The 27,435-nt window shown below is 47.9% G+C and overlaps 1 protein-coding gene across 5 annotated transcripts in view; it reads right to left on the minus strand.

The window, feature by feature from the left end:
* Positions 1–27,435, minus strand: part of AMPdeam (AMP deaminase) — a 136,205-nt gene that overhangs the window by 73,232 nt on the left and 35,538 nt on the right. For 4 of the 5 annotated variants that reach the window (XM_075692001.1, XM_075691998.1, XM_075692005.1 and 1 more), the window contains exon 2: positions 724–967. In XM_075692001.1, coding sequence (XP_075548116.1) covers positions 724–967 — 244 coding nt within the window. Of the gene's footprint in view, positions 1–723; positions 968–22,076; positions 22,729–27,435 lie in introns of those variants that run through there. The other variant, XM_075692004.1, reaches the window with a different exon arrangement.

Consider the following 27,435-nt stretch of genomic DNA (forward strand, 5'->3'; position numbering starts at 1 on the left):
ATAAAGTTAGTTGTGAGTTCAGCGCTGTCCTGTGTGTTCCTGCCCTCTGTCTTCGTTGCACTGCCCCTTCAAGATGTTCACCTCTGGTTTAATTTATTTAATCCTTACTAGTCGATCGATCAAAAAGCGCCACTCTGATATCTGCGTTAAGACCAGCTGCAACATATTTACGACTTTCACAGATACTTGGCCTTGTTGCTTGCTAAAATCATTGCTAAAACAAAGGGTGCGAAAACAAAATAAGACAAGTGGTTCAGCTCGATCCATCTCTCTGTTTTTCCAGCCCTTGGTTTTAGTGATGTTTGCGGCCTCCCGATTGACTATCTACACTCGTCCAAGTGCTCTCGTGGACCTCCTGCATCTCTTGTAATGTTGCGCGCTCATCAAGGTGCGCTGCACATGCCCGCAGTAGGGGCTGTACCCAAGACGCCTCCCGGATATACCATGGTTCTAACCTCATAGACCCCTGAAGTCAGAAGCACGTCTTCTAGGCTGAAAGATCTCTCCACTTTTTCGACATTTAAAAGGCTCGCTCACCACCTTTGAAGAAAACAAGATTCTATGTCTATATATATATATATATATTGAGACGGCACGTTTGTTTATGACCTGAGCTGTTTGTTAGCGGACGAACTGAGTCGTATCCCTTCAATAAAGGCGATAGGTGCGACTTTTACATCAAATGATCGCACAGCCGATGGTACTCAATGTATGCGCACGCACCTGGTGGATAGTTGCTGCTGCATGACCTTTCGGGACTCGTACAGCTCGATGGGGAAGTGTGGCACCTCGTAGGGCGCCGATATCTCGTTGCCCATCACCTTGGCCTTCTCGCGGCAGTGAGAGATGATAGTCTCGGCCGCCGCCTGGTAGCACTCGTCGCCTGCCCCGGAGGCTCCCGGCTCCAGGATCTCGGGAAGGTCGAACCCGGACCCAGGATGACCGCACACCGGCGGCGACTCGCTGCCTGCGCACGCGCAGCAACAACGGGGGGAATTACACAGGCGGCCGGAGAAGTCTTCTCTCGAAGCACTCGCGTATATACGTGTCTTAGTCAGTTGTTATTGATTATCATAACCATCATACTTAAGTTCACTCCGGGACTGGAAGCCTCTCCCAGCAATCTTCAATTACCCTTTCTTGCGCCAGCTGACCTCCACTGCATGCCTACAAATTTCCTAATTTCAGCAGACTAAGCAGTTTTCTGCCGTCCTCGACTGCGCTTCCCTTCTCTTGGCACCCATTCTGTAGGTCTAATAAGACCACCGGTTATGTGGCCTATGGATTACATGGCCCACTCAACTACACTTCTTCCTCTTAATGTCAAGGAGATAAACTCGGACTGTCTCATTACTGACTGGTATACCAACGTGAGAAACCCATTCTCTGCACAAATACTACGGTTATATGCTAATGCCAGTAGCTCCATATACGTGACTAAAGTCCCCATCTCTTCGTGTTAAAAACCGCTTTTTTATGTCTAAACACAGAGGTGAAGTGACATCGCGTGGTAGTTTGGCACATTCATGCTGCATTCAGGATTTTCGTGTCAACAAACGCACTTGGTGCGCTCCGTATTCGTCTGCGACGACACAACGGTGTAGATCAATTTGGCGTCAATTTTTCCGAAGACTAAGTGCGAGAATACGATTAAATCGTTTCCCTGCAGTTAAGCATAACCGTATGGCTGGAATATTTTACGCGATCGCTTCCGAAGTAACCTTCAAGACGGTTGAAGGCGATGTGCAACAGTGGCACCAATCAAGTACTCAAGGACACAGACTACGCACGGACGAGAAGGAGAAGCGGACAACACGAGCGTTGACATCGGCGCGTTCGCGCTGAAACGAACTTGGCAATTCCATTTCGTTATCACGCAGCAGCTGTATGACCGTGACCAGCTGTGGGTATTCGTGTGTGTACAACTTTCACGGCTTACTGTAGAAACAGCACAAACATTACAATTGATCAGCGCACACATATCTGCGGTATGTAGATTTCTTTTTCGTAGCGAGCTACCCGAGCCTTTAGCAGCACAAGGGCGAAAATACGTAAGCAAAACAGGTAACGTGAGGCGAAGAATTGACTTATACAGACGATTCAAGAATTCATATTAAAGATCAAATAACTCGCTCAATCATTCAGAGTTTAAAATCGAGGACTCGTGTCAGCGAATTAGTAACGAGCGCTGGCTGCATGTGCCGGAGAAGGGACAAAAGCTGTCCGCCGAGTATCCTTAATTCGTGACGCATCTTTTCAGTCGGCCTCGCGCGTAGGGCGATCGGAAGCGGGCAACTGAGGAATCCTTGTTTTGGTTTTCTTCTATGATTGGCTGACACGAACTATAGCTTTCGCTGCACTTAACGGGTTTCGTAGGTTGCAGTATAAATACGAGAACAAGGGAGTCTGTGGATTAATTTTTTTCTCCCAAAGGTTTAAACGCGCGGCGACATCGTTCTTGCTTCTTTAGTGTTGTCGTAACGTTATCACTATAGCCGTCATACAATAACCCTTCACAGGCGCCATCAGGTGTATGGACGGTGCAAACTGAGTATTAAGCTACTACGCACCAGTAAAGAGAACCAAACGACAATGAATGGCACGTAATAAATTTGCGCAAATCAAGAAAAAAATAATAAAATGGACCGAACGACGTGGCGTTGCACTTCGATCGCGTGCCTAACCTTCGCTAGGCCGTTCCTTACATAACACCCGATGCCGGGTCGAGAGTCGCTCAACGACCTCGTGCGACTCACACGGTGCAGGGGGTCTCCCGACAATGACGCTGCGGCCGCAGGTTGGCGTGCCGCGGACAATTCCTCGCCCGCCCCCTTCGTACGGACCGTGGGAGACTGGCGCCGCTTTTGTGCGCTGCACGTATAGGCACACTGGCGAGAAGAACTTGTTCGCATCCCCGCGGAGTGCGACTAGATTCCGGCGCCTCACCTCGCCGCCCGCCCCTCGACTTCTCGGGAATGCGCCCACCGCGAAGAAAGCGGGACTGGAGGCTGCGGCGGCCGGACTTGCTGACCCAATTGCGCGCAGCCCGCCACACTGGACACGCGCGCTACAGATCGCGGCAAACTGCGTGTCCGCACGACACCTCCGATCGCAGTCGCCGTCGCACGCCACAGGCACAATTCACGGTGCCGAAAGTTTTCGAGGGCGCCAATGACGGCCGTCCATTTTGTGACCAACAGTGCTGACACACCGCGAAACATAACGGCCCATTGAGCGCAGCGCTCCCCGTGGAACTGACCAGGGGCAGTATTCTCGGTTGATTATTTTCAGGGATACTCTGGCGCCACGCAGTGCCCAGCCCGGCGTCTCACTGCATTAACGGCCTGCTGTTCATTAGCTTATCCATCGAATGCGCACGGTAAGTGATATCAACCTAAATATTATCGACCGAGAATACAGCCACACGAGCGTGGCAAGCACTAAGTGCGTCCACGGTACCCCTTTGTTACTTCTTTTCCGACCGCTATACCTACACCGAATCCCGAGTTAAGACTCTACGCGGTCAAAATCAACACTACAACATCCCTCCTCCCCCCTCCCCCCACACCCCTCGCCCACGCACGCAGCTGCGGTTTGCAAGTAAAGAAAGGAGGACAGGAATGATTGTATTTTTAGAAGTTTCTTTTAATTGCGCGAAAAAACGAAGACACAAGAAAGAAACACACACCACACCACGAGCGCAGTTTTGGAAAGCAAGCAAGATACATATATTTCATTAGGGAACCTGTGCACGTGTCCGGATTGTCGCTCTCACATGTGCCGATAAACATAAAAGATTATCTGCTGGGTAACAGTGTATGAAAGATTGCGACGAGCTATCAGCAAAATAACCATGAGCCATTCTTACAGCATCATAAAAGAGGGAAAGATAAAATAAAAACAAAGAAAAACAGGAAGAGACCGCGAGTATGTGAACGACACGGATATGGCACTTACCAAATAACCAGTGTAAAGGAGAAGGACAAGGGCATAAAATCGTCTGAAGAAAGCAAAAAGGGCAAAAACACAACATAACAACAAACGGGGTATATCACACCGATCAACAAAGTGGAAATGACGTCATGAAGGGATGAAAGCTCGAAATATGGCTTAATGAAAACGACCATGGAAAGTGAGGGGTGATTGACGGCGACTATTGAATTTACAAACGGGACTATGGAAAGAGTGAGACGTGGTGAAAAAACTAATGCTCGGCGGCACTCACAACCCAAAACACCTACAACAAACAAAAAAAAAAAAGAACCTTGTACCTCCAAAAGGAATCTTTTAAAAGGCATATTCCAAAAAATTGACTTCTTGAGGCAATGAGACAGATGGCGTGCTGATACATTTATGACCATTTTTTTTTGCATGTGGAACGCTTCGACAATCTCCCTTTGCTCTCGTGGTGTGTGTTTCTTTCTTGTGTCCTCGTTTTTTCGAGCAGTTATAAGAAACGTGTAAAGCTATGAACCAACTAGCCCGCCAGAACGTCCTACTAAAGACAGGAATGAAGAAGGCGTCTGCTGATGTCTGCTGCAACAAAATAAATGGGCGGACGACTTAAACCGGTTGTTTAGGAACTGTCATTCGCGAAAACCGCGGACAAATGCCGCTCGAACTTCCAGGCCAACAACAACGCTGAAAATTTTTTTCGTCGCAGATAGACTGAGCTGCAATCAGCTCGCACATAAACCTTTCAGCATACCACGCCACATCGTACCAAAGAGATAGATAATCTCCAAGCAGAAACGTTCAGTAAAGATCACCTTAAAAACAGCCACTTCGTCTGGCTTTTTTGTCGTTTTTTTTCCTTTTATTGATTGACGTCCTCCCTACTGAATTGTTCGAGAGCTCCACGTCGAGCAGATAGTCTTCTGGAGATAATTAGGGCAAATTTACACCTGCTGCTTCCACGAGACCGAATGCACGGCTATTTTTAACACTATATTTAGAACAACAGTTCGGCTTGGCAGTGTCGTCGTCATTTTTATACTGTTTGCCATAAGCATACCTTTCCTTTGACGCACACCGGAATCGGAATTAATAAACGCGAACAAAATTCTTACATACTCCGTTCTGCACACGCACCGCTCGCGTGACACCTCCTGTAGTGTTTACCTAAACCACGGCCTGCAAGACTAAATGAAAGAAGCCAAGCTTATATGACAATTCTTTAGACGAGAGCCTCCATAACAAACCTAAAAGAAGGAAGGAAGGAAGGAAGGAAGGAAGGAAGGAAGGAAGGAAGGAAGGAAGCAGACAGACGACAGACAGACAGACAGACAGACAGACAGACAGACAGACAGACAGACAGACAGACAGACAGACAGACAGACAGACAGACAGGTGTCAGAAAGCAAGCACAACACGAAAAAGCAAAGTAGTACGAAACAAAAAAGCAAAGTAGTACGAAACAAAAAAGACCGAAAGCAGAATTGAAGAAAGCAGGAAAGGAGAGCCGACGGACAGGAAGAAAATAAAAGGCAGCTTGAACCGAGGTCAAGTAAAACGCCATAAAAAAATAAAGAACACAAATAAAGAAAGCGCGGAGGACTTCATTTGCGTCCCACAACTGCTCTTTGCGCGAGTACATTCACCCGCAAATTTGAGCTAAAGTGCAGAGATTCTACGAAGTCGTTAGCTTGTCGAGAAACGCGGGCCAGACTGTTCAGGGCATCCCATTACGCCCTCAAAGGGAGATGCCTGCGAGGAAGCGTAGGTAAAACATCACTCGGCGCGCGCCTGCGTTTTTCAGTGCGCATTGTTAGGCTGCCCCGGAGGACGAGTCCGCAATGGCGTTGTCAGGCGCCGCCTGTGTAGCTTGGCTGCGAAAACAAAGCAAACGAAAGTAATAAGGGGGGGGGGGGGGGTAAGCGGCACAACGGTCGAGAGAAAATGGGGGCGTTTTTGTATCCGCATTAAATGAGAGGAAAACAGACCAGCGGAAGACAGCATGCTGACGTTACAGAAGACAAACGATGGGATCAAATCCCACGCCAAATAATGCGAAAGGGCGCGCGCCGACTGGAAGCCTCGCGAACACAGGCGCGCCGCCGGGCGTCGGCGCTGCGGTCATTGATGCGTGGTTCGTAGAATCCTTAAACTTCGGCGGAGCTTTCCAAGAAATTTAGAGAGAGAGAGAGAGAGAGAGCGAGAGAGAGAGCGAGAGAGAGAGAGAGAGAGAGAGAGAGAGAGAGAGAGAGAGAGAGAGAGAGAGAGAGAGAGAGAGAGAGAGAGAGAGAGAGCATTCTGGACACTGAAATATCACTAATACTTGCAGTCGTTTTTGAGAACTCCAAATTTTCCTCGAAACAGGCGGCAGAAAAGAATTGGCTCCTGCGAATCTTCTAAATTAAGCTTTATTTCTTCCATACTTCGTTTCTGGGAGACGAAATTGATTATTGCACATATTATTATTTGGGCAAATGTTGTTTCTCCTACTTCGTTCGTGTTCATCAGCCTGTTCCACTGTCACGATACGCATTTGTACTTCTATTGCCCGCAGTTTAACTATATTCGGGTACAACTTTAGAAAGAAGGGGCGTTTACTCCTCCGAGGCGGATGCACACGAGCCTCCACCAATGGGCACGCACTCTAGTCTGACGTCACGAGCCAGACGACCACTGATCCCGCCGATGGAGAAGATGGCTGCCTGCGCTTCCAACTGGGCCGAGTCGCGTCAGTCGTGTGCATCTGCCCCTCGTCAGAGTGAATTCCCAAACTCTTTGCGGTGGACATGCCGGAAGTATCATTCCGATCTTACGATGCACCATTTGTGCCGCGTGCGTTTATTCTGAGCCGTCATCCGGCGACGAAACATCGCAGCGAGCATCGCTGACGCTACGCTACGAGAACTGGGGATACTGCAGGCTTGCAAAAGAAAAAAAAAAAGGAAAGAAAACGTGAAAAGGAACGAAAGGAAAAACTATCACATTCTTGAAAACAAAATTGTGAAAACACAAAACCAAAAACTAAATAAATAAATAAATCGTATGCTATTTAAAACCAGGAGTATTAAAACGATGAATGAATCATTTTTGTATGTTTCTCCCTCGATCGTGTTCTCGCCCCAGGTTTGTAATCGTTTCGATAAATGCATTGTTTTTAAAGTACTTGTTAAATAGCAACTGATTCATTTTAAGCTCGGAAAACGAGCAGTAAATGTGCCGTGTACATGTAAACCAGCGCTAAAGCCATGCACAGCTGCTCTTTTTACTCACGTCCCTTGCAATCAAGCTAAAAGGCAGGCGACGCGCAGCGTTGTGGAAGACACGGGGTTATTTTTCTCTCGCGATCCGGCATGTGCTGTCGCGTCCCACTCACGAGAGCTCTGCCAAACTAGTGATCAAAATACAAAAGTATTTATTTATACAGAAAATTACGCGTTTTAGAATCACGGTTTTTTTAGTGGGACTATCTTAGTCGCGGAGGCAATCGGCTGTCGCGCTTCGGTCATCTAGGCGGGGCCTTCTTTTTTTCTAAAGTTGTACCCGACTATACATTATCCTCATCGCAACATTACTTTCGCAGTAGAAAGTGTACAATTGCTTTTCTGTGAAGTTTGCGCGAAAGCCTACCAGCCTACCAGCCTACCAGCCTACCAACTTATGACCGCATACTTGCCCTTTCTGCAAACAACTCAACCCATTCAATAGTCTAAGGAATATATCTTAACATGGTACTGATATCGGTGAGCTCGAATATCGACTACATGGGAGATAATCGGTGCGGGAAATTCAAAAACGGCGCTAACCATGAAATAAGCACAAACACAGACACGGTACAGCCTTCCAAATCCCCCTTTCAGGCATGTGCGCCTATGCATACGTTGAACAGACGGGGAATGCGGGAGATGGCAATTCAAGACGATGAGCAAAACGTGAACAAGGTGAATGCAGGAGCCAACGTTTCGACAAGTGGACTTGTCTTCTTCAAGGCGACATATGCATATGTCGCATATGTCGCCTTGAAGAAGACAAGTCCACTTGTCGAAACGTTGGCTCCTGCATTCACCTTGTTCACGTTTTGCTCTATGCATACGTTGATGGTATATAAAGTTGAAACCTGCCAGTATTCATTCAAAACTACGAGGAGACGCAAGGTGACTTTGTTTCGTTCTTGGTCGGTTTTATGTGCACATCCCGTCAACATGCACACGTATGCATGTTTCAAGTAAAGGTCATTTGGACAAAAACGCTGTCTGTTTATTTCATCGGTCTAACGTTTACGCGGTTTGTATTTTCCTGCGCCGCTGGCCTTCAATGGACAGCAAATAGATGGTAGACAAGCTTGCTATGAGTTCTGTTAATTGATAATCTACAGACTATAACCTAGAGAAGAAACGGCAGTCTACTAGATGTCTGTAAACAAATGATAACTGGTCAAAATTTATTTCCACAAGACTAACTAAGTGAAGAAAGAGCAGGGGATGACGGAACACCAAGCAGCACGCTCGCGCGGATAAGCACGGTCAGAAATGGCCTGCTTATGCACCGTGCCCCACGTGTAAGCAAATGCATAGCAACAGAGCGGCGAGCTGTGTTGCAGTACATTATGGCACGCCATCCGCAACCCTATAGCACGATGGAGAACTGCAATTCGCCGTTCCCACCAGCCTAAAAAAGATTCCTCAGAATACTTTCTTCTTCTTCTTCTTTTCTCTTTTTGGGTACACAGAGGCTGTCTTTCTTAATTACTTTCGGTTACCTTTCCCTGGAACCGCTAAAAACTCGCGCACACCTCTCACGGCACAGGCCTGACCTTTAACGTTTCAGCCCAGCATATATCACCTTTCTGTGTGCGAGGAAACTGAATATTAAGATAAACAGATAGAGAAAGAAGCGGGCGGGGGCGGGCGGCAGCAGTATACGGTGCGTAATAACATTCCAAGGAGCGCGCTAACGCCGTCGGAACGGAAAACGAAATTTCATTTCACACAAGCTGCCTACACCGTTTCAGGGAAAATGTCGATCGACACGGAAGACGTCGCGTCACCTTCCCCGCCCGGTGGCCCGAACAAGGTCCGGCGTAAAATTGGTAGGAACGGATGACTTTTCAGACGGTCTCGCGTATCGACGTTTCAAGAGTTTTCCTTTTTCTTTCTTCCTTCTACTTTCCTCTTCCACTTTCTTTTTATCAGGACATGTCTCGGAGCAATGTTCCTGCCAACGCGCACCGTGCTCACGGCATTGCTGTCACACGTACTGTTGCATCCATGAATTTACGTTTACAGCCATAGCATGTACTTCGCGACTTTCTTGTGGATATTGAACTCGGGTGTTTCACTGAACAGTGTTCGTGTGTTATATATATCTGTCCAGTGCCTGGCTCTGCACCTGCCGTGCATGTTATTCTTATAACTTGCACCAGCCTCCTCTTCTCTTTGACCGTCCTGCCCATTTGGCTCGTGTGTACTATAAGCACCCGGTAGACAGTCGTTTTCGCATGACGACAAGTTGTTCACGCAAATGGTTCGCCGAGTGTGTGCGCAACCGGCCGGAAACTTTAGCATGACGGTATGCCAAGGTCACTAAAAGACAACTAACACAAGTTCTACTTCCGCCTTTCCCTTGAGGCAAAGAAGAACTGAAGGAAAGAAAGACGGACGAGCAACTGGCAACTGCGCGGCGAGCGCGTGTCAACGGCGCTGCACAAAGCAGAACAACGCGTCCTCTGCACCGACACGCGTTCAGTCACAGGGCGCCCGTAGAATGCGCCTGCTCGTTCTATATATACTCCTGCAGCCACACGTATACGCGGGTGACGCAGTGTGCACCCGACTGTGCCTAGTGCTTCTCAAGAGGCTATTCTTCTCGCTTCTTCCAACGCACTGTTAGAATTTCGGGGCTCGTAAGGAGACAACAGATAATGTATCACGAACGTTCATTCAGTCAATAATTAATTAGAATTAAAATCTGGTGTCTCACGTGCCAGGACCATGATCTGATTATGAGGCACGTCGTAGTGGCGGGCTCCGAATTAATTCCAATGCACGGTACACCAGCGTTTTCGGATTCCGTGCTCGCCTGAATGCGGACGCCGCGGGAGGGACCGAACCCGCGAGTTCAGCATGCGCAACGCAGCATAGCCACGGGGCCACCGTGGCGGGTCATCTTTTGCACAGCATGGACGAAGATTTGAAGAAAGGGGCACACCACTTTCCAAATGTTGAGGCCGGCAGAGCCACAAACCCCGCGCAGCTGAAGCGATGTCTAGAGACTAATTTCCCAATGAAGCAATCAAAAGATTGAGGGGAACCCACACCCGGATTTCATGCGCGATCTGTGTTCACGCATCAATAGTGGTTAATAACCTCGACAGAGAGTTCTAGCTAAGCATGAATTCGTAAGTGGCGGTGATAATAAATAAATAAATAAATGAATAAATAAATGAATAAATAAATAAACTCATTTGACTTTAGCGACCACCCTTCTTCGATATACAGTATAGTCAACGGCCACTTCATCTTTAGTGTCGCGCACACACATGCAACTCAGAGCTCGAGGCACATATACGTACAGTACAACTCTCGCCAAGGAACGCCGGCCCAATAGTGCCACCTCGAAAAAAATTATTGGCAAGGCTTGGCCTTCCGGTCCCAACGTCGGAGCGGCCCACTTCGGGCTAGGAAACTAGCGCGGCCTAATGGACCATAATAAAGTTTTTTCCATCCATCCATGCCAGCTTCCCAAACTGCTCCTTACAAGCTCCAGTATGCCAGTAAGGATGATGATCGTGTACAATTAGATTGGCCTCCTCGAATCTTATACGAGATATAGAGAGGGCTTCACACTTTCGAAAGGGTGAGCGCAAGTGATCCGGCCCAATTGCAATCATAATAAGTGAAAAGTGCGACTTAATAAGAACAATAGTAATCATTAAAAAAAAAAGGAAAGAATAAGTGCTACTACTGAACGCGCAGCGCCCGCGACATCCGTCAGGGGGCCTCCGTTCGCAGCTTTCCGATCAGTACGGTATGGAACTTTATTGCGATCCTGCAGATCGTAAGTCATAACGAAGTCGGCCGCTACCACGTGGGAACCGGACGGCCAAACCAGAAGAGGGCTGCGGAGAACCGCCTCCCATCTGGCCGAGCTGTTATCGACAACTATAGAGCGTGACCAGGCACACTGCCAGAGCATGTGTGCTAACGTGACTATTTCTCTGCAATCGCGGCAAGTGCTATCGGTATAAGTATCTGGAGGGATTGTACGTAAGAGCGACGATTTGGGATACGTATTCATTTGTAGTAGACGGAACGTTAATGCTTGAGCTCTATTGAGCCGCGGATGAGGAACGAAGTAGGTTCTACGGCTGAGATAGTAGTGCTTAGCAATCTTGTAGGTGGAGGGCGTGTCCCTGTTTTCTGGGGAGTCGTCTTCCGATTGGTCGGGAGTAGCGCGGTGGGCAAGTTCGCGTGCAGCCCCGTGAGCCGACTCGTTGAAGTTGGGAGAAGCACCATGTAATTGACTCTGATGTGCGGGAAACCAATAAATAAAGTGGTGCGTAATTTCCTTGCCCTCAAGAAGTCTGAGGGCCTGTTTGAAGACGGTGCCTTTTTCAAAAGTTCTAACTGGATACCTTGAATCGCTATAGATAACATCCCGTGAGCAATCCAGCAGGGCTAGTGCAATAGGCATTTGTTCAGCAATTTTCGAGTCCCTGGTCCGAACCGAGGCAGCATTAGTGATTCCTTGCCGACCATCGACAGTGACGATGGTGAACGCCCGACGTCCCTTACAAGAGGCAGCAACCACAAAGCTGACCTGCCGCTGATCACTGTATATTTGCCTAAGGAAGTTGGCTACCTTTGGCCTCCGTCTACCGCGATTGTGATCGGGGTGCACGTTCCTGGTATGGCCGCGACCGTAATGTTCTCAAGAATCGACGGACGAACGTCAGATAACTCCTCCGCTACTCTATCGAGGTGATTTCAGAGTTCCTGCAAGATGGATCTCCCTGACTTAGCTGTAGTGAGGCGAGTTAGCTGTGCGCGCTACTGGACCTCTGCAATCTCTTCCAGCATTTTCTTAGTACAGCTGTGCAGCAAGCGCGCCAGGCTAGCAAATGGCGGCACGCATGATGATGATGGTGATTTGAACATCTCTCTCGGTGGCACTTGGAGCACCTACGTGGCGGTGCAAGCCGCTCAGCTTATTCCTGTCGTTTTTCATACCATAGATAATTTTTTAAATGCCACCTACGGCAGATAGCAGGATTCTAGTTACTGAGCTAAAATACTCAAAGAGGCGGACATGCACGAGAGATCAATATGATCGATTGACGAATGAACAAAAAAACCAATACTTTTCTTAATTATTACTTTAGAGTAAATATTGTAATTTACAAATTGCAGCTGGTAAGTTCGCACCGCGTATCCACATTGAATTTTCAGGATGATACCAGTTTCGAGATATTTAGTCCCGAAGTGTGCTACGATAAACACGAGCGTTCTAGTTATTTTTGTGGCTCAATGCATAAAACGACGGTTCGTTAAAAATTCGGCAGAGGCACTTAACAATGCTTACGTGTGGGATTGTGGAAACATGAGAGTCCCTTTGGTGAAACATTGATTTTTTTTTCCCGCGCGTTCTTTGTCCGCGCAAGCTCTCGCCTGCGTGGTATGGTCAAAACGCGCCAAGTGTCTCAACGCACTCGCTTGCCGCGAAGGGTTCATCACTCTATACAGTTACCGAGCACTCAGCGTCGTTCGATTGGACAGTGATGCGTTTTATTTTATACACTCATGACGCAGTATGTTTGTGTATGTCAAAGCCGACAATAAAGAAAAAAAAAAAAGCCGCCATGGCATCGGGGAAGCGCGATCATCACGCACCCCGGAGGTCCAGATTCGATTCCCGCCCAGACGCAATTCAGCAAAGTTTCTTTTCAAAGCCACTAATTTACTTTGTTTAAAGGGACTCCCCTGAGAAATTCAGCGCCAATCCGAACATTTTTTTACGTGTTTTTACTGTTTACGCCGTCGGCCATTTTTGGTACCATCAGTCGGTCACGTCGCCGACTACAACGTATTTTCGCGTAATGGGGCATATAATGTTTTCTCATTAAAAAGTAAGCAGGACAATATTGCAGTTCGACCGCAGGTATCACGGTGCATACCTCGAAACCCGTGCGATCCTTAGAATGTGTTCCAAGTGGTTATGCCATGGAAGCTCACCGGCTACAATTCGTAAATTGCTATACGTGCCGTAATTATTAAAAAGATAAGTATTGTTTTTTTAATTATTTGATCACGCATTTCGATTGCTCGTGCAAGTAACGTCCGCAGCTTCGTGTAATCCAGCTAAAACGCTGCAATTTCGCTATTTGCCACAGGCGATATTTGAAAAAAGCTGTGTGCGGTTTACAAAAAAAAAAAAGAAAAAAAAAGCCGTATAGTGGAAAGCAGCGCCACGCCTCGAGTTCCCAATATAGGAGATCAATGCTCCCAATAGGAGGTCGCCGATCCACAAACTCTGTATATGAAAGATTTTGATGATATAATAGACGAAATTGAAGTGTCTTTCTCAAGCGGGCACCTCTATAGCGGGAACGGCCGAGGAGCGTTATATCGCAGCGCAGCGACTACTGCGACCGAGGCGCGGCGCTCGAATTGGCGGATCGTCTAGTTAGGAGCAGCGTCGCATGAAGCGTCTTATCAACGCTACTAGAACCAACTACAGTAACGTTATAGGTTAATCTAGAGGCGCACAATGTATTAAAAGAGCACTCGCGAGACAGGCGGCGTCCCTCGCAGGGTGAGCAATGCAGGGGAGCCAAGCAATCAAGGGAAATCAGACGCGAATGCGAGGAATGACTGCTGTAGCACGCGAGGCAGCAGCCAAGTTCTGGGGGAGTGGAGTCGGAAGACGCTCGCTATACCGAGCAGCCGCTCGTTTGGGAAAGAGCCAGGGAAGCGTTCGTCTTAACGACGCGAAGTTGATAACACCCCCTAGACAGCAACCTTCAACTTCGTGGAGCGCAAAACACTTCCCATGCACCTTTGCGTCTTCGAATGCCTTCCAGCCCTCGAAAGACGCAGGTTCACCTGGAATCTTGACGCTGGAGCGAGCCTAGTTTGTACGACAAGGCGTCGCGGCCTCCAGAAGTCACGGCCGCAACGCCAGTCGCCATGGTGACGACGCGGCGTAGATTTCGCAGGAATAGAAACAGTGCGTGAAATTCGTACTGAGGAGGATGGGACATGGCGCGTCGGCGCTGCTAGTGTGCAACGTCGCTCGGGTCGTGTTCATCGCTGTGTAGAGAAACTTCATGACAGAAACAAATCACCGCGCAAGAGGGAAGCGGGGCGTAAAAGAACAGCGCGCAGCGAGTGCCTGCGATTGTTCTTCCTATATGTCCTTTTAACGAAGGAAAGAAAAAAAAAACACTTTTAAAGGAGCGCTGGAATTCCCGTCTAGAAACGACAGTCTATATCACTGCACTTTTGTGGTGAAATAAAGGATACTGTGCTACCTTCCTAATTCAAATCGACACAACGGGCTGCTGTGACTTCGGGGTGGAGGACGAGAGACGGACTCTTTCCGCAGACGAAGAAGAAACGAAAAACTTTATACAGTATTTATAGATAGTGGAGGATAGCGTACATGTAGCTGTAAGAGCGCATCAGATGGACTGGGCGGCTGGAGGCAACCCACTGCTTCACAATGGGGCAGTTTCGGCGACTCCTCGTCGGTAGGAACCTGGCGGGGCGGGTGATGACGTCACTTCTCCGCGTCGAATTCTTTATTCGTCGCGGAGAAGTGGAAAAAAACTCTCGTCGCCTCGATGATAGGCATGTAGTATGGCAGCTCCCGTCGCCTCGATGATAAGCACGTGGTATGGCACAACAGGGCCAAATCGCTGATTCAGCCATGCAATATAAAAAGCATGGCGCAGCTCAACGTTTCGAGTCGCTATCGCGCAATAGGACGACGCCGATAAGAGATGGCGTCGAGTTTCAGTACACAGCTGAGTCGCGACACTCTGAATCCACAAAATAAGTAAGCTATTCGGGCAGTCGTGTGAGTCTACCTTCACAGACAAGGTTCAAACTGTATAACGGCGTGTCTTTTTGCGCACAAGCTGTATACTCCTCCTAAAAGAAAATAACTGGCTTCAAACGGGACGCAGAGGCGAGAGGCCTTATAAGCGTCAAAGTCGCGACTCCATCGATTGCCTAAGCTGGAGTTCTACGAGAGGAGCGACCTTCGTAATGGCAAAAGTGGAGCTTGTAACGGCAATGCCGGGAACAGTGAACCAACCAAAAAGCTTTTGACTACGGCGCACGAGGCCTAATCAGCAGCTTTAACTGTTTCTACCCAAGAGACCGACGGAGCTCAGCGATTGATGTCTGTCCCATGCAAGACGCTTTCACAAAGCGTTGAAACTCTCGACGGTCTTTCGACAGACGTTCAACTGGTGTCACAGCATACGTATTTGTTGACGACGGCAACGCACATCTGCTGCAGATAGTGAAACTGAAACCATGCCTGCCAGGCCGCAGAACCCGTCCCCATGCAGTTACGAATATTAATAACACAGTACAATTGTTATATATATATATATATATATATATATATATATATATATATATATATATATATATATATATATATATATATATATATATATATATATATATATATATATATATATATTACACACAACGAAGCGAGCTGCGCACACAATGCAAGAGTACGTCTCTTCGTAAAACGGCGCAAACAAGCTAGTCGAGCTGCATGTAACCCATGGCAACGGTGACGAGGAAGCACCGGCTCAGGCATGAAATCAGGAAAGGAGAGAGCTGGGGGAATGGGGGAAAGAGATAACTTCCAAGCGAGAAAACAGGAACTACTGCCTAAGCGTCATGCTCCGCCACCTTATGAGTATATAGGTGTGCCCCCGGTATCTTTCTTGGCACTATGCTTCGGTATTTGTGTAGAAGCGTGTTCCCTTTATAGAGGCGCGAGAGGAAGCGGCAGAGGGGGGGAGAGAATGGGAAGCATTAGGGACACCGTAAGGTCGGCGCCGGTACGGCGCGCAGGCGACCAGGGGCTGTTGAGGTGTCCTCCTGTGAGAGACAGTTACGGCACTGCACTTATCTCTTCCATTTCTCTTTAAAAATCACTTCACGCACACACCAGGGACGCGCACAAAAGTATACGCCGCTCTCTTCGGCCCATTACACTATCGACGTGCCGCCTACGAACGGGAAGTTTATAGCTGTAGCGTGCGTGAAGCGTGCGATACTAACAAATGCAGCATGATTGCGCTGCTCATGCTAAATACAGGGCCGCCTTTTCACAGCAGGAAACACTGAGCACTCGCGATTGCCAAGAATAGTGCGGTCAAAAATACCTTCGGGAGCGGCTATTCATAGCTTTACATGAAAACGTCGTGGCAAGGATGCGACGGCATGTGCAGCGTGTCGCCGAACCCGCCGGCGTTACAAGCAACGCTTCGTCTTCGCCAATCATGGCACATCACGAGCGCAAAACCCCGGCGCACTGCCACACACTGAACTCGTGCGCTTCGAGGCGTCGTTATCAGTTTTACGTTTACTCTGCATGAAAACATACGCGCACAAAAGTGCGAAATATGAGACTTGCCAGAAAGCGAGACAACAGTCTTCGCGATATATAGCAGGGAGGGGTCGGATGCCTTGGAAATAAATAAACAAATAAATAAATAAATATCACATTCAAAAAGATAAAGACTAACGTTATGGCATATATATATATATATATATATATATATATATATATATATATATATATATATATATATATATATATAGAGAGAGAGAGAGAGAGAGAGAGAGAGAGAGAGAGAGACAGAGAGATAGCGTTATGTAACGCGCCACATCGAGCCCATTTTTCACCATAGTTATGTTGGTTCGGATGCTAATTTGGAGTTAACCTTAAGAGATAGAGAGAGAAACGAAGAGGGAAAGATTGAGAGGTTAACCAAGGTCGTGCCCGGTTGGCTACCCTACACTTGGGGAGGGGAAAAGGGAAGAACAGATAGTGTGCCGTATTGAACATATAGCTTGGAAAATGGGCAAGGGGCGGGACAGAAATACAAGTGCAAAAAAGACCTGATGCACGCGAATATTCAACCTGGTGCCGTTTAGTGAAAATTCGTACAACTCCATTGCTACCACGTTGAAAAAAGCTTTTCAGTTATGATTAAGAAATTCGTGGATATATTGTCACGAAGGTAATAAGCGAGAGCCTGACGAACGTTCGTCCTTTTAATGATGGCCAACACTCACAGAGGACGAGGACTGTACAGCAAACTTTGTCGTTCTCGCGCAGACGGCCGGCGTCTGTATATATAGTGGGCTGCGTATACTTCGCGTCAATATGACTTATAGCGTAAAGAAGAGCCTCTTCGAAGCGGAAGCCGCACACAGTTTATTTCCACGCTCCGCGTTGTTTTGATGGTATATGGCTAATAAAAAATTTCGTGATCGTGGTACACGCGCGACCCTCAAATGCACGAAACCGTTCCTGCGCTCTGCGCCCATAGCGCCTGAAAAAAGTTCAGAGCCAACTGCTCTGAGCAGAGCACGTCAGAATTGTCCCGGAACTGAAGAGCGGCAGTCGTTAAAAGCAAGTAAAGCTTAACAGGTACTTGACACTTTCTTTCTCTCTTCCTTTTGCGTATCACTCGTAGTAATCACTGTCATCTTTAGGTTTTAAATAATTATGGGGTTTTACGCGCAATAATCACGATGTGATTACGAGGCGCGCCGTAGTGCGGGACTCCGGATTAATTTTGACCACCTTGGGTTCTTTAACGTGCACGAAATGCACGGATGTTTTTGCATTTTGCCCCCATCGAAAAGCGGCCGTCGTGGCAGGGATTTGATCCCGCTACCTCGGGCTTAGTATCGGAACAACAAAGCCCACTACGCTACCACAGCGGGTTCGTCACAAACTTTTGTCCCTATATAGCTGTACCAACACTATAAAGCGATATCTTCGCCTCCTCCATTTGGGGCACGTGCATTCTGCGCGCATGCAGCGGCTGGTGGAACAAGGACAGCTTCCATGTATTTGTGTCGGCATTTCAGAGACTAGTCCTCTGACGCGTCACGAGCGTGCCTATTCAAGCCAGTGCATGGCGAGTCTCGTACATGTGTAATTATTTATACCGTCAACACGAGCATGAAGTTTATGGAGCTACATATAGTGACCTTCCAGAGGGGTGTCGCATTAAATCACTGTGACTTAGCGCCCCATTTTATACATTTTGCGTCCCTCTCATCAACCTGAGCGAAATTGAATATAGCTCGCCATATATACATATAGCCTGGGCATGCAAAGCGTGGGGGCTGTCGTTGTAGCTGCATCATTGGTGGTGACGTTCTCGCACTGAATTCACAAGCAGCGGAGGCTTCCAAAGTCGTGCAGAGATAGAAACATCAGTTTCGCAGTGGTAAAAAAAAACGAAAAAAAAGGACGGAAAATCGGTACAGTTCACAAAGTATATAGAAAGCTGCAGTTTCGTTGCTTGCAGACAGTTTATGGCTCATTCCGTTATACTTGTAATCAACTGTCGACTGCATCGACTTTTAATGGGTTTTGTAGAGGCAAGACTGACGCAGTCAAATCGGTAAGATATGGATTGCGTCAATCAATTTTTTAAATGCGCACTGCATGCAGGCTGTGGTCACCGTCGCCTTTACCTCATGGGTGAAATTGCGGTCGGCGTATCCGGCTCCCACTAACGCTGGCGCCTACGGCACGGACAACACTACCACCGAACGCCGTAAAACACGTTCGTGCATGCACTGCGACTTCGGACGCACTTTATATAGGAGACCTCGGGCGGCAAAATAAAATCAGGGGCGCCCCATTACGGTGTTTCTTATCGCCCAGTTGCACCTCTAGTACGGCCAGCACCAATAAGTGATATTGCTTGCGAGCGAAGCCGTATACAGACGCATCCAGTCGAGACAACTATGGCCGCCAGCCTTCGGTTCCCGTCAGGCGCCGCGTTTTTTTCCATTCCGCGTCGTCCCCCGAAGAAGTCCAGGGATGCAGTAAACACCGCGGAAGGATTGCGGTGATAACGATCACTGCGCGCGCAAGTGAGCAGCCCACCCACGCAGCCGAGGGCGTAATTCTTCGCAGCCACACCACGACCCAATGGCGCAACCACTACGCGATTACCTCGGACATAAAACGTTTATCAACCAGTGTCCGAAGAAAAAGCGAGAGAGCGCTGCCTGTCTGGCCACGTTCTCCCTTATCTTTCTCCCTCGATTCTACTCTTTTTCGCTTTTCGTGGGTTGGTCTTGGCGGTGTTAGCACTTGTCATGTAGTAGTCATGAATGACTTCGAAAATTTATCTCCGCATGGACAAACACCGTCCAGACAATGCGTTCCTCAGTGAATGTGTTGTGTGTTTAGTAACGCGGCAGATTTTAACAGTCTTATCACGCGATAGAGGGAGTCAAGAATAAGACAACGGAATAGCCGCGGCTAGAAACGGCGTCCACGTTCTCCTCGTATGAACACGCTATTATGTTCACCAGTCCAGGCCAATTAGCACAGCAACATTGGTGACTTTCTTACCAGACGCCACGTAAAAAAGATTCAGTCACAGCAGACTTTCCTGGACCCTTTTCAGCAACTACCTATATATAGGTAGTTGCTGGTTCGTTAACTATAGTTAACGAAAGCTTGGCAATAGCCTAGGTTGGACATAGCTAATACCCCTGACACACGGGCACTCTTGCGTGCTAAAAAAAAAAGAAAAAAAAAATGTTGAGTGAAGAACGACACGGAAACCGCTACGACCACTAGCTGCTAGAAGCAGAAGGTTATTTCGGCTGTACACTGCACGAGGTACAAGTGCAAACCAATTTTGAATAGTGCGGAGCTTGTATACAGGCCCAGAGAACAAATAAAAGGCCAACCACTATTGCTCCCGCCCCAGTGCAGGGTAACAAACAGGAAACTCACATCTGGTTAAGCTCCCTGTCTTTCCTCTCTCGGTCTCTCTCTAAATAAATAAAAAAAATTATTTCTGGGGTTTTAGATGCCAAAACCAGGATTCGATTAGAGGCACGCCATGGGGGACTCCGGAATAATTTCGACCACCTGGGGATCCTTAACGTGCCCCCAAGGCACGGGACACAGGCGCTTTTGCACTTTGCCTCCATCGAAATGGGGCAGCCGCAAGCGGGATTTGATGCCGGGACTTCCACTCTAAATAAACGAAGCATATGTCATCGCAACCGCTTTTCAAGGCACATTCACCAGCACAACGCTCATTCCACTAAGTGAAAAAGAGCTTAGTAAAATCGATGCCCTAAATGATATAAGTGAAGACATCAGCAGGCCCATGAATAATAATAATCATCATCAGCCTGGTTACGCCCACTGCAGGGCAAAGGCCTCTCCCATACTTCTCCAACTACCCCGGTCATGCACTAATTGTGGCCATGTCGTCCCTGCAAACTTCTCAATCTCATCCGCCCACCTAACTTTCTGCCGCCCCCTGCTACGCTTTCCTTCCCTTGGAATCCAGTCCGTAACCCTTAAAGACCATCGGTTATCTTCCCTCCTCATTACATGTCCTGCCCATGTCCGTTTGTGGATGTCAACGAAGTTGACATCCACAGACGTTAACGCAGCAACGAAAGCACGAAAAGCACAAATGTGGAATGTCAATACACTGCACGACTGCGCGAAGCCGACATTCTCTGCACGCTTAATGTTTGCGTTCTTTCAGAATTGATGGTTATTTAGGGGTGCTACATATTAGAAAGCTTCAGACGGAAATTTGACGCGTCCCTTATTCGAAATTTCATTTTGGACCTAAGGGGAAGAAGCATTGAGGATAACAAAGACGCCCTGGAGGGCGCTAAGGACTCCACAGTGAGCGATGGAATGGAAAAGACGGTGGTATGGGTTAGAGAGGAAACGAGGGGAATTTGGTAGGTCACGTACTGCCTAAAGCAGATGATCGGTGGCCTGTTAGGTCAACAGAACGGGTGCCAAATGAAGGTGAACGCAGTGGACTGGGCGGTGTGATAAGACCAGCAATTTAAGTTTGCAGGTACTGGCTGAAGGTATGCCAACACAAGAGTAAATTCAGGTCGCTGGGACAGGCCTGCATCCTGTGCTCGGCACACAATAAGCTGATTATGATTAACAGAATTGTCCTTCGAGCTAGTTAACGAGCAGTTCGCTGCCACCGTTTCGAGACCCCAGCGACTGAAGTTGAAGCGCTGCTCTTGCGAACGTCGCAAGATGGCAAGCCGAAGGTAGAATAAAACGATCACACACAGAGGACGCAACGAATTTGCGGAGAAAGCGGAAGTGCCAAGACTACTCTTGCCACATCCACTCGTAACTAAAATAGTCGAGAAGGGGCGGAAATCTGAAAATAAATGCGTGCGACCACCACCGGTCACGCACGCTGTCCAAAAAAAGAAACTGAGACGCGTGCATTAAGGTTACACAGTAGGCTCTCAACGTAACGAAACCAACGAAACGGGTTCGTTTTGATGCATATCGTGCTTCGTGAATATTACTTTTCCTTTTGGCGTTAAACAAACTGACCTCGCGCGATATGCCCTTTTTTTTTTCCGGCCAGTATACATGTTCGTTTCCCGATTAAGCATCTTTAAAACATGATTCTATTTATATCTCTGTTAGAGCAAGCGCGCCTCATTTTCGTTTGCAGGAAGTAGTTCCTAGGGCTCTTCTAGCCCATTTTTAACTCTATCTTTTTTTTTCCTTAGCGTGTACATTCTTTCTCTCTTCTTCTATAGCAATCTTTATTTATGCCCGCTTTCTTCACGATAACCACGTTTGCTAACAAAAAAAAAAAAATATAAGATATACACTGCGGAGTATATAAGATACTGACACGAAATAAGATTGACGGGGGGACTAAAGCACTTAAGTCGCGTAGACATCTTCAAGGCGTGATTTGGTCTACGTGCGCGATGTTAACGAAATCTGGTCGCAGAGAAAAACGAAGATACAGGCGAAGAAATAAAAAAGCGCGTGCTAGAGAAAGAACAAACAAATAAAATTAAGGCACCCACCCTCGCCGTTGGCTTGCTGTTCCTCTTCCTTATGAGGCATCGTGACGAGCGCGCGACAACTGCCAATCACGGCTTTCGGGCGCCGAACGGTGCGCTGCCCGGAACCCACGTGAGCAGCAGACGAGATGCAGAGGCAGGGCAGCAGGCAGGACACACGGATCAATTCCTGCTGCCAGCGTTCTTGGTTTCTTCTGTCAACGGGCCTCCCTGTCCGGCTGCTTGGCCCTTCTCACACTTGTAACAGGTGCGCGGTAAATGTACACGGTGCAAAAACGAAACGGTTCACAGAAGACGCCCACAGACGCACAAGAACCGGAGTGCGACTGGACGCGAGGGAGCAGCGCAAGCAAACGAAAAATATTTAAACGAGGAGGATGCCGGCGCGCCACTTGCACGCCTCTACACTACCACCGGAGGAGCGTGTGCGGAACACGAGAACGACCCGTCCGTCGCACCGCCAAACGTCCCGTGCGGAAGCCCCGGCAGAACTGGAGTGCTGCTGGCGAGGGAGCGTTCAGAAGAGACAGTGTGGAGAGAGGGAAGTGGGGGGCTCGGCACGGCGAAGCCAGACGTGCAAGCCGGCGTGCGATGCGTCACAGAAGCCCGTGCCCCGTCCCGCCTTGCATGAGGACAGACGCGACGTCGCCCTCCCGACCGACGTAGCACGCCGACGACGGCTTCGTTTGTTGCTTCTGCGGCTACGCGCGCGAAAGAAAAGCAAGCGGGCAGGCAGGCAGCCAGCGACGCCCTGCCTTCACCGTTCCGCTTTCTTTGGCCCTCACGTGCGCTTCGCCGTCTCGGGGCGGTCCGCCGCGCACGACGGTCATCCGCCCGCCAAGAAGCAACGCAGACGCGCCTCGTGCAATTGTTCCACTGTTGTCGGACTGTTAAACTTCGCATGGACTCCAATGTTTACAGCAGTCGAAATACAATAAACCGAACCTACTCCGCTCTTTGCGCATCTGCGCAGGCGGCTTAGCGTATCTAAAGAGATGGCGTCAGTGGAACCTGGCAAGCGCATATCGCTAAACCCCGTTTCAGATGTTTTGTGTACGAAGCCAATATAACGTCCGCTAAGTATACAGGGTGATCACTTTTATGTTTTCTGGAATTTTTAAATATAGCCCGTTGCAGATAACGTAATTCTAGTCCTTGAGCTGGATTGTTCAGAGAGGCGGACATGCACGAGAAATCGAAACAGGTATTTAACTAAGTAACAAAAGTCCACTAATTATATTTTGAATCAATTACTTTACGGCGCATATTGCAATTTACGAATTGTAGCCGGTGATTTTGCAAGGCGTATCCAATAGAAATGATTTTCCAGAATGACGATAGTTTCGAGATATGCGCCATCAAACTTGCCTAAAAATGCACTGTCCCAGTTATTATTTTTTTTAACGAACGCTCTTTTGTGCATTGAGGTACAAAAGTAACTGGCACGCCCACGCATTTAGTTCGACACCTTGGGAAATAATATATCTCGAAACCGGTACCGCCCTGGAAGTTCATTTCAACTCGATACGTCTTGCAAGCTAGCTCACCGTCTGCAATTCTTAAATTACAATATGTGCCGTAATCAAGTTATTTAGCCATTTTATGTTGAGTCGTTGAATATGTGTTGCGATTTCTCGTGCTACTAATGTCCGGCTTTTCGAATAATCCAGCTCAAGGACAAGGATTATGCTATCTGGCCCAGTATATATTTAAAAATTTCCATGAAACTTGAAAATGATTACCTTGTATATGCGCCAGCTGTTTTCGAAAACCCCTTATAGCAGCTATTGGACAGTTTTAGTTTAACGTTAGCGTGGTTAAAGGAAGTGGCGTTACAGTATCGCAAACGAACTTTTCAGGAAGCGAGCTTTAGTATAGCGTGATAGCGTAGTTTACGTGCAGGACGCTATTCCATTACGCTTTGAACTTCGCATGCATAGTGCATCTGAATGCTTCTACCTGGGTCAGCGTCCGGAAAATGTTAGAGGCAGCGCAATGCAAGCCAAGAGCACGTTGTATTTGTGCTTTCCATGTCCGCCCATCTGCGGCGAAACAATGATACAAGCTGCCTACCATAGGCCCCGAAAGCTTCCGATCTCAGACGCCATATACCGTCGTCGCGCCATCTTCCAACTTCACCGATAGGTGGCGCAAAAATTGGTGAAGTAGGGAAACGACGAACAACGGAGATGCACAAAAACAAACTTCACAATAGGGGTTCAGAAACTTTAGTTATGGGAAGTCATCGTAGGCTTTCTTTCCTTCCTTTTTTTTCTTTTTCAACATTGGTAGGACAATAGGCAATAACATAAAGAGAGCTTGGTGGCGCAACCCACCGCCCCGTTCCACCGCCCCGCTCGTAACATCCATCCATCCATCCATCCATGCATTTCTCTCGTTAGGCTTAGACGCGTTCAAAACAAGAAGTGATCTCGAAAATTCCGCAAGGTTATCCATAATACTCGGTTGGCGTAGCGGCCTGAGACTAAACAAAGGCCGTTTACACAGTCACTGCTACGAACAAAGTGAATTCTACAAAAACAACGCCAAATTCAGTTCACAGCGGCCGGCATATTGTTTTGCGTAAACTACGTAAGTCACGCAAAGGCGGTAACGTTAAATCTGAATAGCATCCGTACGCTAAACGGCATGGGTCGTTTAGCATTCTGCGCATCCGCATTTTGATCCCGCTATTCCGCTAAGCAGGCTAAACTGAAAATTGACAGTCACTTTAGCATACGTCAAAACGGGTGAAGGCGAAAGCCTGCGGGCTCAAGAGACATTAGGGAGTTTTAGAATAGGGGCCCCAATAGTTTGGGGCCCCAAAGAGCTTTGCGGGCGTTAGCGTTGGGGCACGCAGGAGTGAAGAGTTTTAGAATAGGGTTTTACGTTTGCGGATAGCGTCTTGCGCTGACAGCGCCACTACGGCGTCAAAGAAAAGCTATTAGAAATAATTAAATAAAATATACCATTTTATGACAGCAATAATAATCTTGACTTGCGTGTATTCGCGTTTAATTACAATTTAGAGGTTATTCTGTAAGCAGCAAACAATTAGTTGCATTTAGTTTTGAACAAACCAACTTTACTAGCCTTCACCAGCCAAGCTTAGCCGTGTTAGGCCTACGAACCATAAAATCCACAATCGAATTCAAAATCAGCGGCGTCTAATGAGTCAATCTTCATAACACACGCTAGTTGAGAGAAAGCGATAACCGCAGTCACTGCTCCTAGCTTGCGAACCTCACGCGTTACCGCGAATCGAACCCAGTTTTGTGCTAGATTAGAGCCGTCGCTTCGATGGGTGCCGCCATGTTTGCCGACGCAAAGCTTTTGGGACCGCTATTTGGGTTCCCGCTAAATCGGTGAAATAGCGTTCCCAACGCAAAACCCAAACGGAGTTTGGGTCTTGCGCATGCGCAGTGGCTTCGACGCTATTTCTTTGGGGCCCCAAAACATTTGGGGCCCCTATTCTAAAACTCTCTATTAAATCACTTGGCATTCTCATTCGAATGCGCTGTTACTTCTTATTATTTGTTTCTCGCATTAAAGGTCGTGAGTTTGAATGTCTTAACTGAAGAAAACTTAATTATCTGTACCTTCATTAACACCAAAGGTCGTGATTCGAGTGAATTAATTAACTACATATTAACTGTGTCTTAATTGCCCTTAACACCAAAGGTAGTGGGGTCGACTCCCACATAAGTTCGAGTGTTCGACTCCCACCGAAGGTCGTGGGTTCGAGTGCCTGAATTAACTCCATCTTAACTTGCCTTTATTTTCTTCTTTGGCATAATGAGCGGCATCGGAGCCAGCTCTGGAAGATGGCGAACGCGAGAGCAGTGGCACAAGCGCGTGTATGCGCGAGGCGAGCTCACACAACTTTCTGCACCGCACGCCGCGTTCTTTCGGGAGTATGAGCCGCTTAATTATCGCCTTGAGACTGTCCATTGAAACTATGACCATGGGTTGGGCTCAAAACCGTCAACCGGTTCCAAACGGTCCACTAACTCGTCACTGTTAAAAGCATCAGCTGCCGGATATATGTCAGCCAATTAAATTTATTTCCCTCTTTCAAAAATTATTACGACAACCCAATGCCTTCACGCTTCCAGCCGCCACATCGCATAATTATATCGATTTTCCATTGTGAAGCCTGCATGTGCGAAAAGCAAAAACGCCATGACTGCTGCCTGGTCAGCTTCCACTCTTTTTCTGCGCAAATTTTAACTCCTTCCAACATCCAACTCTCCCTTCCCTACACTTGAGAGAGCTGGTCGACGCCATCGCCAGTGGTATATGGCCAGTGCTGGGGCACACAAAAAAGCTAACGAGTCCAGAAAAATGGATTCAGCGCCACGATCGGAGACCCAGCTGGAGTTCAGCAGCGGCTACTAAGCACCGTTTGGAATTTCTCTCCCCTTTGGCTGTATGGCGGAGGGCGGTCTACCGGTTCACTAAATGTGGTATCACGGCCTGTCGTGCAAATGGATTGCATTTCTATAGGTGGCGTTGAAGCGAAGGGATATATCTACAATAGCCTGTCACGCCGACATACCCCTAGGTATAGTACGCATGTGTGCATCCATGAGTGCGCGTGACTTAATTTTTATTGTTTTCCTGAAGGTGGGCTTCGCCAACGTTATCAAGCCGTTGTTGCGTACCTGCAAGTTTCGCACACTTTGAATTTGTTCCGATAGAAACGACGCTCACGTTTCGAGAAGACGTAAAACGGGCGACGACAACGATCGCTTCCTAGAAGATAGAAATAAAAGCAAAGGTTAACCAGGAGAAATCTCCGGTTGGCTATCCTGCATTGGCGAAGCTAAAGGGGCATGAAAGAAAAGTAAACGAAGGAAATAACGAACAATGCAGAACTGCCTGCACGTGTGCGCACTGTCACTCACCCTGTGAAGGCGCAACACAGTCATCGGTTCTCATGCAGGAATGCAGTGTGGGCACAAAGAGAGGTAAAGACGGAGAGAAAAAAAATAAAGAAAAGAAAAGCGGTGTCGTCTGTCCTTGCAGCACGCACAAAGCGGGCCGCCCAAGTGCAGCGACACTTGGACGCTCGTGGTGTCCTGTCCTCTTCTTTGTTCATGTTTCTTTGCGCTACAATTACTTCAATGCAGAGGCAGGACGGCTGGCTAATGCACGGGCCCGGTAATGGTTTGACCAGACCGTGCGTTCGTCCGACCGAGGGCACCGCCGACACGCCCAAATGACAGCGCACGCAAAGGGGAGAGCAAAAAGGGAAGGAAAAAAGATGGTAAGGGAAAATGCACGCTGCGGCCCCACAAGGCATATTTTAGAGGTCAGAAGACTCCCGCCTTTCAGTAAGAGCACATAACTTACGTAGGGA

The sequence above is a fragment of the Dermacentor variabilis genome, chromosome 5, assembly GCF_050947875.1.
Source record: "Dermacentor variabilis isolate Ectoservices chromosome 5, ASM5094787v1, whole genome shotgun sequence".
Lineage (NCBI taxonomy): Eukaryota > Metazoa > Arthropoda > Arachnida > Ixodida > Ixodidae > Dermacentor > Dermacentor variabilis.